At 31.2% G+C, this 13807-nt stretch overlaps 3 protein-coding genes across 3 annotated transcripts; 2 read left to right on the top strand and 1 right to left on the bottom strand.

Moving 5' to 3' along the window:
* Nucleotides 1-1863: 1863 nt before the first annotated feature.
* LOC112728396 (organic cation/carnitine transporter 3) lies at nt 1864-3801 on the top strand. Its single transcript, XM_025778508.3, has one exon. It carries the CDS (start codon nt 1984-1986, stop codon nt 3583-3585), a length of 1602 nt encoding a protein of 533 aa, XP_025634293.1. The 5' UTR covers nt 1864-1983; the 3' UTR covers nt 3586-3801.
* Nucleotides 3802-5215: 1414 nt separating this feature from the next.
* LOC112728395 (organic cation/carnitine transporter 3-like) lies at nt 5216-6916 on the top strand. Its single transcript, XM_025778507.3, has one exon. The coding sequence runs from the start codon at nt 5224-5226 to the stop codon at nt 6799-6801; it is 1578 nt and encodes a 525-aa protein (XP_025634292.1). The 5' UTR covers nt 5216-5223; the 3' UTR covers nt 6802-6916.
* A 1349-nt stretch (nt 6917-8265) lies between these two features.
* LOC112728393 (E3 ubiquitin-protein ligase SP1) lies at nt 8266-12752 on the bottom strand. The gene is made up of 12 exons (XM_025778506.3): nt 12174-12752; nt 11964-12016; nt 10996-11114; nt 10787-10882; nt 10416-10553; nt 10246-10311; nt 9619-9731; nt 9434-9544; nt 9161-9204; nt 8973-9075; nt 8681-8770; nt 8266-8483 (listed from the first exon to the last, which is right to left on the bottom strand). The coding sequence occupies exons 1-12, from the start codon at nt 12251-12253 to the stop codon at nt 8471-8473; spliced, it is 1026 nt and encodes a 341-aa protein (XP_025634291.1). The 5' UTR covers nt 12254-12752; the 3' UTR covers nt 8266-8470.
* Nucleotides 12753-13807: the final 1055 nt, after the last annotated feature.

Genomic DNA, 13807 nt, shown 5'->3' with positions numbered 1-13807 from the left:
ATAATAATAATAATAATAATAATAATAATAATAATAATAATAATAATAATAATAATAATAATATGATAATTGCTTTGTATATCACACAAATATAAACGTTTTTTTTTTCTATGATCTTAAGAAAGGTTTTGTAAGTCTCTAACTTTGTTGTCGATTTTTGTAGTGTTAGCTCTCATATTATCAATTTGATTCATATATAATTCGGATGATAAATTATTTGGTGACGTGCTTTCTTTTTTACTGTGATATACTTGTTTATTATTATTATTATTATTATTATTATTATTATTATTATTATTATGTACATTAAAAAATAACAGGCCAAATTATTGCCATAACATAATAGAAGTATGGAAGTTTATCATTCTTCTCTAATGGAGGAAACAAAATTCTTTTCAATAATTTATTTAATATTTAGTAGAATAAAAATAAATTTTATTAGAATAAATTTTAGTATGAGTTTAATATTTTTATTCATCATAAAATATTTATAGAATTACTCGTAGATAAATTTTGGAAAAAAGAAAAAAAACCATGATTTTTAATTTTATTTTTAAATAAACTTTATTTTTAATTTTAAAATAAATTTTATTTTTATTTTTTAATAATATTAATTTTTTACCGTATATAATTATTCAATTATTTTTTAATCATATATAAATAAATTACTCTTAATAAGACTTTTTTGTGTTATTCAATTATCTTTTTTTAAAAAATAATTAATTATTAAAATAATTAAATTTTTCACAACAAAAATAATAAAAAATTATGAATGAAAAAAATTAACCATCCTGATACTTTTTTGTATTTTTATTCATATTTTAATTATAAACATAAATATAATTTAATTATATTATTTATGAAATGTGACTATAGATGTAGATAAAATTTAGTTATATTACTTATATATAGTTTCATTGTATTGTATTGCTTATAAAGTTAGATTATAATTATGACAATAGAATTGTTCTTGTATTTTTATATGTGTGACTAATTGGTGGTGTTAAAACATTACTCTTAATTATAAATAAGGTTTATAATTTAAAAAATCAAAGACTCAATTAAAAAGATACGAAAAAAATGATGTTAAAATATTCTAACTTTTTAAAATAAAAATATTCGAAATTTAATTAAAAATTATTTAAAATTTAAACTCAATAAAAATTTATAATAACCTATTATATCATATTATATCATATTGGTTGAAATTAGTTTTTATAATGTTAATTTTTTAATAACACTTTATTAGAAAAAACCATCTTTTCAGAATTTTTTAAAAACTAATTAATATTATATATATTTTATTACAATATATCTTGTTATAAAAAAATTATTTATTTCTAATGCTTATATTAAAAATAAAAACAAAATTTAAATTAGTAAATTTTAATCTATAATATAATAATAATATAGTAATTATTTTATATATTATACGAATAAAAATTAATTATTTTTTTATTTATAAAATTTTTTAAGAGCTTATATATTTATATATATATATATATATTGATGAATGTAATATATTTTTTTATGTAAATAATCTTTAAAAAAAAATCTAATAGTTAATCTATTACCTTTTTTGTTTTAGTCCAAATTAAATGTTTTTTATTATTTTTGGAAAGAAAATCTTTTGAGGAATTTAATAATATGTGATGAGGAACACCGAATAAATTATACCAAAACCAATTAAAACACAACATAAAGACATCTTTAAAAAAAGACGTTTTAGGCGTGTTTATCTGAGTGGCCTCCTTTTAAATATGATTGCTGATTGATTGACGATATTACAAACATTAATGTTGATATTTTTAGACACATTATCATCAAGATATAGAAAATGTGGTGTAAAATTAAAGTTCCTTTTTCAATAATAGATGAATAGTTCCTAAGCTTTTGGCTTATATGATACGAGCTATGGTTGCTGCACACAACTAATTAATTATTAGCTAGTATACAAACAAGAAACATAGAGTGATTGTAATTATGGTTGATTCATCAACCCAACTTCTTTCCCAGCCTAATTCATCTAACTCATTTGCACAACAACCTCATCAAGATGATGAACAAATCTCTACAATTAGCTCCATAGTTGAAGAGTGCATTGGAGAACTCAATTGGACTCAACTCCTTCAAGTCTTTCTAGTCTCCTTTGCTTGGTTCTTTGATGGCCAACAAACATTCATCACCATCTTCACCGATGCACAACCGTCTTGGCATTGCGCCAACCAGACTGGTAGTCGATTCGCAAGTAACAACTCTTGCGAATCGACTACCATGTCTACCAAGAGAGCTAGCATTTGCGAGCTCTCAAAGGATTTATGGGCATGGGACGAATCTAAACAAGTCTCTATAATATCAGAATGGAGTCTAGAATGTGTAAATACGATCATTACAGGACTTCCGGCTTCCATGTTTTTCACCGGTTGCTTAATTGGAGGCATTGTTTTGGCCACTCTAGCCGACGCCTCGCTCGGTCGCAAGAACATGATATTCTACTCATGTCTTCTAATGTCCTTCTCTTCCTTCCTTGCTTCCTTCTCTACAAATATTTGGATCTATTCCGCACTCAAATTCGTATGCGGATTTGGCCGTTCCACCCTTGGAACCACCACACTTGTTCTTGCCTCCGAATTAGTCTCCAAAAGATGGCGCGGTCAGGTAGGTGTCTTTGGTTTTCTAGTGTGTACTTTAGGGTTCTTAACCTTGCCACCAATAGCTTACTTAAATAAAGGTTCTTCATGGAGAAATTTATATATAGTTACTTCTCTTCCGGGCATTTTATATTGCATATTAGTCTATTTATTTCTTCATGAGTCTCCAAGATGGCTTCTCATTAGAGGAAGGAAAGAAGAAGCTATTAAAGTATTGAAAAGTATCACATCATTATCACTCACTACTCAAAGTGATTACTTGGATTTGGCTATCTCCAACATCATGCCCCTTAAGGAAGAAACTATGAAAGTTGATCTATACTCAACTTTCAAGATCTTAATGCAAAATAGATGGTCTTCTAGAAGGATAATGGTGATTATAGCCATGGGTTTAGGAATTGGATTAGTCTATTATGGTATGCCACTAGGAGTTGGAATGTTATCATTCAATCTTTATTTAAGTGTCACATTTAATGCATTGTTAGAGATACCATCTACAATCCTCACTTTCATATTCATACACAAGTTCAATAGGAAAAGCATGCTACTATTTCTCACTACACTAAGTGGGATTTCAAGTGTTTTGGCTAGCATTGAAGTGACGAATTTTACAATTTCGTTGCAACTTGTGTTTGAATTGGTGTCTTTCTTTTGTGCTTACACTGCTTATAATGTTCTTATAATATTTGGGAGTGAGTTGTTCCCAACTTGTGTGAGAAATTGTGCATTATCTTTGTTGAGACAAGCTGTGGCATTGGGTGGTACAATTAGTCCAATGTTAGTAGGAGCTGGTAGAGAGCATAATAATAAGTTTCTATGTTATGGGATTTTAGGGTTGGCAATAGGGTTTCTTGGCTTGTTTGGTTTGTGTTTGCCAGAGACAAAGGACAAAGCATTTTGTGATACCATGGATGAAGAAGAAGAAAGCAAATAGGAGAAGTATAAAATTGTTGTTAAAGCAATAATTATGTAATAATTAATGAGGTTTGTTATTATGTTATTATTAAGAAATAATGTTATTTTCATCATGTATATATATATCTATCTAACTATATATTATTTATGTATGTAAGAGCTTAGTTAGATATAGTGAGACTTAATAAATTGTGGTTGGATTCATTGTAGTAATATGGTAATTGATGCGATGTAATTTTCTTTTCTGTTTTACAATTTTAATTTATGCTTTTTTATGCAAAAAAAATAAAATAAAAATAAAATTGTATTACTTCACATAATTATTTATCACATACACAAGGTTCTAGAGTAAGGAAATTAAAAAATTAAGAAAAAATTGGTTATAAACATACAAAATATTTTTTTTAATCTATTTTTTCTTACACTAGCTTATTGATCAACAATAATTCTGCATCCGATATTTTCTTTCTTTCTTTTTTATTACATAATAACTTCAAAGTAAAACCCCATGTTATGTTAATATTATCCCTAATCATCGTTAATAATCTAGTTATGATATTTGCTCATCAATTTATAGTCCTAGATAGCTGCTCTTGTTTTTATGTATTATATATAACATCTAATCTATTTATGATTTTTGGTTATGTTTCATCTCAATTTTATAATTATCATTCAACTACTTGGAAATTAATATCTATAGTAGAGTAGTAGGTTACATGTCAAATTAATCAAATCTTACATAATTGATTAGACTTAATGACGCGCCACTAGCTACATGACAACTAATAATTTAAAACTAACCTTCATGAATATATATACAAATCTCTTTTCATTTTGTAAATTACTATTGCAATTTATTTTTCAATTTCAATACTTTCTAATTATATTTTTAAGGGTAAAGTACTAAATTGGTCCATAGGTTTAGGCGTAATTCTGTTTTGGTCCTTAAGGTTTAGACGTAATTCTGTTTTGGTCCTTAAGGTTTAAAGTGTTCTATTTGAATCCAAAAAAGTTTCATTTAGCATCAATTTAGTTCCACAGTGAGGTCAAAATTAAATAATTAACAAAATGTCCTACATAACAACAGTACAAGAACAAAATCGATAATCTGGAGAACAAGTACAAGTTCTAGAAGCATAAAATCAACCATTGATACATCAATACATTTATTTATTATTTTTTTAAAATATAAATAAAATATTTTCTAAAAACTAAAGAAAATGATAAATAAATGTATTGATGCATCATATTTCATGTGAATTGTATGGAAATTACTATTTTTTTTATCTTTACTCCCAATTAATATCATAAAGTGAAATATGTCACTATAAATTAAATTCTTTAAGTAGAAACAAATATAAAAAAAAATATTGTATAATAAAAAATCACATTCAAAAATCCCATATTAAAAGAATTTATTCTTAAAAATAAAATTTATATTTAATTATAAATTATTAAATAATACTTTAATCAAACATGTTAAAATCATGTCTATTATAACTTGACAGAATTTAAAAATGTTTGATATAAAAAAAAAATCAACTAATACTAAATAAGATAAGTTCAGAATTTTTTTCCTGGCATTACCGTTTCAAATTCTATACACTATATGATATATATGCTTAATTGATTCTTCCATAGAAATCACGGTTGCAATATGGTTGGTTCAACTCCTTTTCTTCTCTCTTACTCATCAAGTTCACTCTCATTCATCCAACTTCAAGATGATGAAGACGATGAACAAATCACCTCAATCAACTCAGTAGTTGAAGAATGCATCGGAGAACTCAATTGGACGCAACTCTTCCAAGTTGTTTTAGTCTCATTTGCTTGGTTCTTCGACGGCCAACAAACTTTCATCACCATCTTCACCGATGCGCAACCGTCTTGGCATTGCACCACCAACCAAGACGGCTGCGAATCGAGTACTACCAAAAGCGCCACCATGTGCAACCTCCCCAACGACACATGGTCTTGGGACGAACCAATTAAGACTTCCATAATCTCCGAATGGGACTTGGAATGCGTCGGATCATTCATTACCGGCCTTCCGGCATCCATGTTCTTCGTCGGAAGCTTAATCGGCGGCCTTGTTTTGGCCACTCTCGCCGACTCCTGGCTCGGCCGCAAGAAGATGCTCTTCTTCTCTTGTCTCTTGATGTCTCTTTCCTCCTTTCTCGCTTCCTTCTCCGCCAATATTTGGATTTATTCCATCCTCAAATTCCTCTGCGGATTCGGCCGCGTCAACATCGGAACCGCCGCAATCGTGCTCGCTTCCGAGCTCGTTTCAAGAAAATGGCGCGGCCAAGTCGGTATCTTCGGCTTCTTCTTGTTCAGTCTCGGATTCTTAACTCTACCAGCAATGGCTTACATGAACAGAGGATTTTCATGGCGGAATCTGTATCTGTTCACTTCCATTCCAGCCATCATATACTCCATACTGATCCGTCCGCTCGTTTGCGAATCACCGAGGTGGCTTATTGTTAGAGGGAAGAAAGAAGAAGCCATTGATGCGTTGAAAAGCATCACATCGTTGAGTAATGTTAGTTACTTCGACGAAGCTATCTCAGCAATCATGCCTCAAAAGGAAGAAAATTTCAACAATTTTGGTTTGTATTCTTCACTCAAGATCTTGTTGCAAAAGAAATGGTCATCAAGAAGACTAGTGGTGATTATTGCAATGGGTTTAGGGATTGGGTTGGTGTACTTTGGCATGCCATTAGGTCTTGAATTATTGTCATTCAACATTTATTTAAGTGTCACGTTTAATGCATTGTCTGAAATTCCATCTGCTTTTCTAGCATTCATGCTAATTGACAAGTTCAACAGGAGAAGTGTGATACTAATTCTCACAACACTTAGTGGGATCTCAAGTGTTGTATCAACAATTGAAGTTGTGGGGGTTCAAATTGTGTTTGAGTTGGTGTCATTCATTTGTGCTTGCACTGCTTATGATGTGTTAGTGATTTATGGGACAGAGTTGTTCCCAACTTGTGTGAGGAACTCAGCATTGTCATTGGTGAGACAAGCTGGTGTGTTGGGTGGAACACTGTGTCCAATGTTGGTGGCAATTGGTAGAGGGAACAAGTTTCTATGTTATGGTGTTTTTGGTTTGGCAATTGGGTGTAGTGGCTTGTTTTCAGTGTGTTTGCCAGAGACAAAGGGCAAAGCATTTTGTGACACTATTCATGAAGAAGAAAGCAAACAAGAAGTAGTTGAATCCTTCATCAAATGATTGTAATTAATGTTATCTTGCATGCTACCTCCTTCGTTAAGTTTTTCAACTTCTACCCTTATATGAAAAGTAGGAAAGCAAGTGTACGACTGTTCAAGAAAGTGTTTTTTTTAGTTTCTTTAATTATCTCGTGTTGTATATTATATTAATTATCAACTAAGCGTTGAGCTGTGCTTTCAAGAGTATACCTGTTGAATCCATGAGCTTTCACTGGAGGAGTTTTGCTACATGATTTTCGGTGTTGTCCTTTTCTGTGTTTGGTATATATATATATATATATATATATATATATATATATTGTATTCTATATTATGTTAAAGCTAAGTGTGAGTGAATACTTTAAATACAAATCCAATTTACTAAATTTTTGATTATATACTTAAATAGTGGCAACACAAAAAACCAATTCGCAACCGATTAATTTTTTGACATACTGGCATAGGTAAAAAAAATTACAAAAATGGCAACTGGCAAGACAAGCATTATAAAATTTTATTTTCTACTTTTTTTAACTAAAATTATAAAAAAATACTAAAAATAAATAAAAAACATTTATATTTATATTATCTTACATTGCATTTTCGTAAACTTTAAATGGAAGTCCAAAACACTCGTGAAAAACGTGGTAAAAGTCTTTCATAAGTGGAATAGTAATTTATTTAGTATTTACTTTATTGAGGTTGGCCATTTTGTACAAGCTCCATATTTATTAGAGATATAAATAAAATGGTATATAACTATATATTTACTATTTGTTTGTTAAGATATAGATATTTTGATATGTGTTACTACATATATGTCATTTATGTTGAGACACAATTTAGACATAAGACCCCATTTTTTATTACAGTTTTTATCTTTTAAAAATTTCCATGTCATGATAAGGAATTTCTTAAAAATAAATTATGTTGACAATCCTTGAACTGCTTAGTCTTGAAATAGGGTTCGAACCGCACTACTTAAAGAGAGAGGCATGCATGAACAGCCATCAAACGGTCATTTTTCTTGTTAACATATATCCAAATTATAATACATAAAGATATATTTCTTCAAATAATTTATTTTTATTTAATTTATTTTAATTTTAATTATATACTCACTCATTTTTTTTATATATATCTATTAATATTATTTTTTTAATAAATATTTGTAGTATATAATAATATATATTATATAAATATAAACTAATTAATAAAATTATTGAAAATAATAATTATTTTAATATAAAAATAAATTAAAATAACTTATGATATAATAAAAATAATAAAATATTTAATATTCCTATTTCATATTGTTTTAGAATGACTTGATTATTTTTAAAATGTTAGTAAAAATATATATTTTAAATTTTAGATTTAAATTTTTCACTATTTTATATATTTTATTTATATAGGACCGAATCAATCGATTCAATAATCTAATCGGTTCGATCACTTGTTTGATACTGACAATTATGCAAAAAGATGATGAACCTATATCAAGTACATATATGTAAACATTATTATATGTCTCACGAGAATATATCATACATGTTAGTAGTAACCAAAGTAGAAAACATCAACAGCAATATACAATATATTGCAGTAAACATACAAGTTACAACCCTTTTTCTTCATCTGATGACGATAGATATGTACATTTTTGGATGCATAAAGCATCAATCAGCAAATCACCATCTCCATATTTCATTCAGGGCAGTTTTGTTTCAGAATTGCTCCTGGGCAAAGCAATACTGTGAAAAAGACTCGTGAAAAAGGTGCAAAAAGTTTCATATAGTCCTAAGCTCAACAATAACAGGGTTGTTGCAAGATTCCATGATCCGGGTTGCATTATTCAGTTCGGCGCTGCCGTGTATATACTCAACACTCAATGACGAAAAGTCTTCACTACTTGTTCGATCCGCCGCCGGCAAAGAGGACAATTGGTTAAGTGTGAAGAACAGGTAGTACAGCAGCACATATGCCCACATCTGACATTTTACCACAAAAATTAGGGAAATTGATTAGAATATCAAACTAACTAGAAAATTCAATTTTATAGGCTTAGAAAAGGCCTTTTCTTTTCCCCCCTCAGAATTAAAAGACGTTTGTCATTCTCAGTGCTACTGCTTCATATGTTAGTTTGTAGACACAACACATCAAGCAACAAATAAGATAGTATCAAGGGCTTACGGTACGAAAACAGCATTATATTCGTGCTCCAGGCATATTACACACAAGTCTGGCATTGAACGGTCCCTTTTCATGCCGTCTGGTGAGGTGTCAGCTTTTTCACCTAAGAAAACAAATCACATGTTCATCATAACCAATTGAAAACAGCCATCTCGAAACATGTATATCAGAGAATCGTAGTAATTTACCTTCATTATCTTGTCCTTGTCTCTTAGCAGCGGCCGCGAGAACCCTTCATAGACAGGAATTTAGTATGTTAATTCACCTAATTAAGAATAGGACATAGAGATGCATGGGAATGTTGACCAAAGATTGGTGTGTAATTCTACATAGGGCACACTTCAAGAATGAACACTTGCTCATTGCAATAACTCTGTAATAACTCTTCCTAATTCACGAACCTTTCATTCATGGTATTCAGTTTTTCACTATTAATGAGAAGAATCACCAGTGATGTGTACCTTTTTTGCAGTTCACAACGACGCCGTCTTTCCAAGATAAACCGAATAGCATGCTTAGCTATTAGGTAAGCACCAAATAGTGTCAAGCCCATAGACGCATATTTATACCATCTAATAACAAAATTCTAGTCAATGTCTGCTATAAAAAAAAGACACAATAAGGATGTAGAAATATGTAAAGCAACCTTGCCCATTTCCCCAGATTTGCGATAAGCTGATCAAGTGTTTTGGGAGAGACATAAAATGGCCCTTTGTGGGGTCGCTGAATTCGAATAGTCCCAATGTCATCTTTAGCAGCCTGATCATACAGTTTACAAATTAAGTGAGCAATAAAATGTAAGAACTATAGGGAGGAACACCAAGTAACAATAAGCATGGCATTAGTAAATAAGGATCCAACTCAAGCATCAGATCAGTTTTTAATGGAAACAAAAATGCCATGAGAGATGATAAATTGAACACAGAAAGAAACATCTCAAATAACAAAACAATTTACAACCCCTTTTTCCCTTGGAGCATATATTTTTATACAACAATGACTAACTAAGGTCTGAGTTTGATAACTTAAAACATGTTGATCTCACTTCAATTCACGGTGTCACACTATAAATATTCAGGTCATCAATCTATATCAAATAAGAACATGCTTATTAAATGATTGCTCCAGAAAATAGCAGACGAAGTTACTCCTGTTATAAGTTGTGACAATTCCCATCTACTCTGTAACACTACTAATCCTAGTTATAATGATAAACTAACATAGAAGACTCTTCTGAGGTAAATAGCCATACTATTGAAATTAATTGGATTACCTCACCAACGACAGTCAATGAAGTCCCAACTGGAAGTACCCGTTCGATTCTCTTGACCCCAAGCATCTGAGTAGAAAAAGGGTATCTCAGTGTTTCACTTTTGTTCCAATTTCAAATACTTTTGAGAGAAAGGGGCACAAAAGGGATTTGATGGATGAACAAAGACATACCTTGAGACCTTGGAGATAATCCAATGTACCACGTACAAGTGACCTACCGGACTCTTCAAACGCCTCACTTGCAACAGGTAATACAAATCCTGTGGCACCACGGGCTCCTACCACATGCACACGGTCACTTCCATCATCCTAATACATGAAAATGAAGGGAAGTATATAAATACTTGCTTCAAGTGAACACAAACATTCTAACTTTTTTCTTTCATTTCATAGTTATCACCACTTTGGCCATTGGGCATTGAGGGAAGAAGAGAAGAGAAGAGAAGAGAAGAGAGAACTCAATAGCCGGTACTAATAGTTATATAATACATAAAGGAAGAAATAAATCAAAATACACTAGAGGAACAGAGAAAACTGCTCACCAGATACCAAGGAACTTCTTTACTCATGGATAGCATTAAAGCAGAATCTTGTATCCATGAACCAGCATCATTGTGTTTAAGAAAATGTTGCTCTGCCTAAAATGAAAATTGCAAAATGGGTTCCATGTTAATCGCAAAGGGCTGAATGAGAAAGGAAAATTCCTATAGAAAAGTAATCAATGATGCTTCACAATATTGTGTCTACTTACCGTTTCTTCAACTATTACTCCTCTTAAACCACTGAACTCACAGTGAATTGGGGTTTCAGAGCTGACTCTCCCAGAAATGCTAACAACCAAGGGTAAGATTTCCGCATCTAACAGTTGTGCTGGAAAGCGAAGAAATCCGAAGCAAGGTCACAAATCACAAGAGCACATATTGCATCACTAATTACGAAGTAGCAAGTAGAAATGCACATCAACTCTACATTAATAAGAAGTATCATTACAGGTAACTTACTAAAAGAAACAAGTATTGTAAAGAGTAAATTAATGATAAATGTGATATCACAGACACCAATATCATAGATAATGTCTGAAGCATACAACAAAATGTCATGACTGAAATGGTGACAATAAAAATTTGCATGTTGCAACAAAAAAGCTCAGCAAAAATGGCGTGAACACAACAAGAAAATGGATGATGAACAAAGAAGCCATACAAGGCCAATGTTCAATCTAGCCAGCAACAACTGCTTTCCAGCCATATGCAAAACCAAAATCCGTAGAAGCTACAATTAGGAAAACTAATCGAGGTTAAGAAAGATGACACAAGTAACAAAAACAATTTTATACCGAATTAAACTATTCAATTCAGTAGCCAGCATTATCACTGTGGAAACAGAGATTAATCATTAATCTGATCAGTATTTTCTTTTACCCATTTTCAGTGACAATCTCTCTGGTGCATAGCAATACAAGACAACAATAAATCTGAAACAATGCCATTGATATAACACAAAACTTCATTTATCAAGCATGATTATATTTATACGCAATTTATTTTATAAAATAATCAAAGAAACAAACAATCTCTGCATCACAACAATTTGAATATCAGTTACTCATATCATATGCTTCAAAACAACAAAAATAAATGCAATTAAAAGACTTGCATATCTACATAAGAAGAATTGAACTTTCAGTGTCAGGGGTCCAAAAAGGAAAAGCAAACATACCCAGCTCCTTCAATTGATTGACCCTTGTTACAGATTTAAGAAGCTCAGCATCCCTGCAAAAAAATTAAAATTAAAAAATAAAATAAAACTATATATATGTTATAAGAATGCCATTTATTATCATTCCAATGCACAAATGTTTATAGCTTAGGTCTAAGTTTGGATTGAAATTAAGGGGGAAAAAACACAAATAGTGAGAAAATCAGTTACCTGCCACTGCTTCTGCCAAGGAGGTATAGAGCAGCTGCACTCAAACAGCAACTGATTCCACCCCATGGAATCATCGTCATCGAAGCTTTCTACTTTTTCAAAAAAAAAAAAAAAACTCTAGCTATGATAAAAGGCTAGAGTCATTAGCAGAAACTCCAGAACCAAACCAATCGGAAAATTAAATTAGAAAATTATCTGAATGGCAATGATGAAATAATGCGGCGGTCGTAGAGAAAATCACAGAAAAAGGTTTTTTTTTTTTTTGGGCAGCTGAGAAAGTGAAGGGAAAAACAAAAAAACGAAGGTGGCACAGTGGTGGGTTTGTGTTTGGGAAAGTTTCTTACTTTATTGGATTACACAAAAGAGAAAAGGGGAAGAAATTGAAAACAAAAATTTGGGTGCTTGAGAAAAAGTAAAGGGAAAAGAGAATTTGATGCAATGAGTGGAAGTGAAGAGAAAGAAAACGAGGTATGGTGCGTGTGTGGGGTTGGTTGCACGGTTTTCCTGATGCCAATGCATCCACGATTTTGTGCTTTGCTTAATTTTTCTTTCTTATCCTCTTAAATCCAAACATAGATCTAGACAAATGTGACCATTCCCCCAACTTGAAATATGAAAAGAAAAGTTGGATATTGAATTAGATATATTTTTTTTTTTCAAAATGATGCTTTGTGTTAAATTGATCTCATTTTTTTAAGTTAAATTTATGAAATTTTAGTCATAATTATTAAAATCGATTCGACAGTCGATTATCTGACAAAAAACAGATTCACTAGCTCAATGATTCAATCAGCATGTCATTCATTGAAATATTTAAATCAAAATTAATTAATTCAATATATAAAAATATAATTAAATTAATTATGTAATATTAAAAAAATATATGTAATAAGAAAAAAGTTTTTCTAAATTTGACAAAATGCGACCAATTTAAATACAAGCACAGATAAAAAATCAAATTAGACTAGTTCGATTGATCGGTATTTAGTCAAACCAATTATTGTGGTCTAAATTTGATAATTATCAACTTAATTGCCTTATAATAAAATAACAAAAAATGACAGAGAAAAATATTTGGGTCATGCTACTGTGTTGAATAAAACTTTTTCCGCACCTGAAACGATGTGGCTACATTAGGAATAGATGTGTGTTATATCACTGCGAAAAATCTTACTGCATTCGCAGAAGTGGACTAAAACCCCAAAGTGGTCCTTGAGATTGGACGAGTTACTCATACTTATCCTTGACTTTTAAAATTCCCTAACAGCATCCTTGACATTCAGCTCCGGGACCCATAGTTGTCCTGCAACCCTTTCCGGCGCCAATTCAGCAAACGGAGGGATGATCTGGCACCTCCAATGCCACGCTGGAGCCAACAACGGCTAGCTGATGTGGCAAATCTGAATTTTGTACCCAATCTGGTCCCTGGTCCCATTAAAACCCTAAAAGCTAAGATCATCCTCTTCATCGCCTGAGCTTCAAACTGCTGCTGCTGATTCCTTCTCAGATCATCCTCTTCGTCGCCTCCAGCTCCAGGTAATAACACATACAGATCATATGCCTTCCATTTCGATAAACCCGTTTTCCTCTCAACTTTATCTGAAAAGACTTTACGCTTCTGCCAATTTCAAGCG

The sequence above is a fragment of the Arachis hypogaea genome, chromosome 12 (assembly GCF_003086295.3).
Source record: "Arachis hypogaea cultivar Tifrunner chromosome 12, arahy.Tifrunner.gnm2.J5K5, whole genome shotgun sequence".
Lineage (NCBI taxonomy): Eukaryota > Viridiplantae > Streptophyta > Magnoliopsida > Fabales > Fabaceae > Arachis > Arachis hypogaea.
This window is presented reverse-complemented; position numbering and strand designations above follow the sequence as displayed.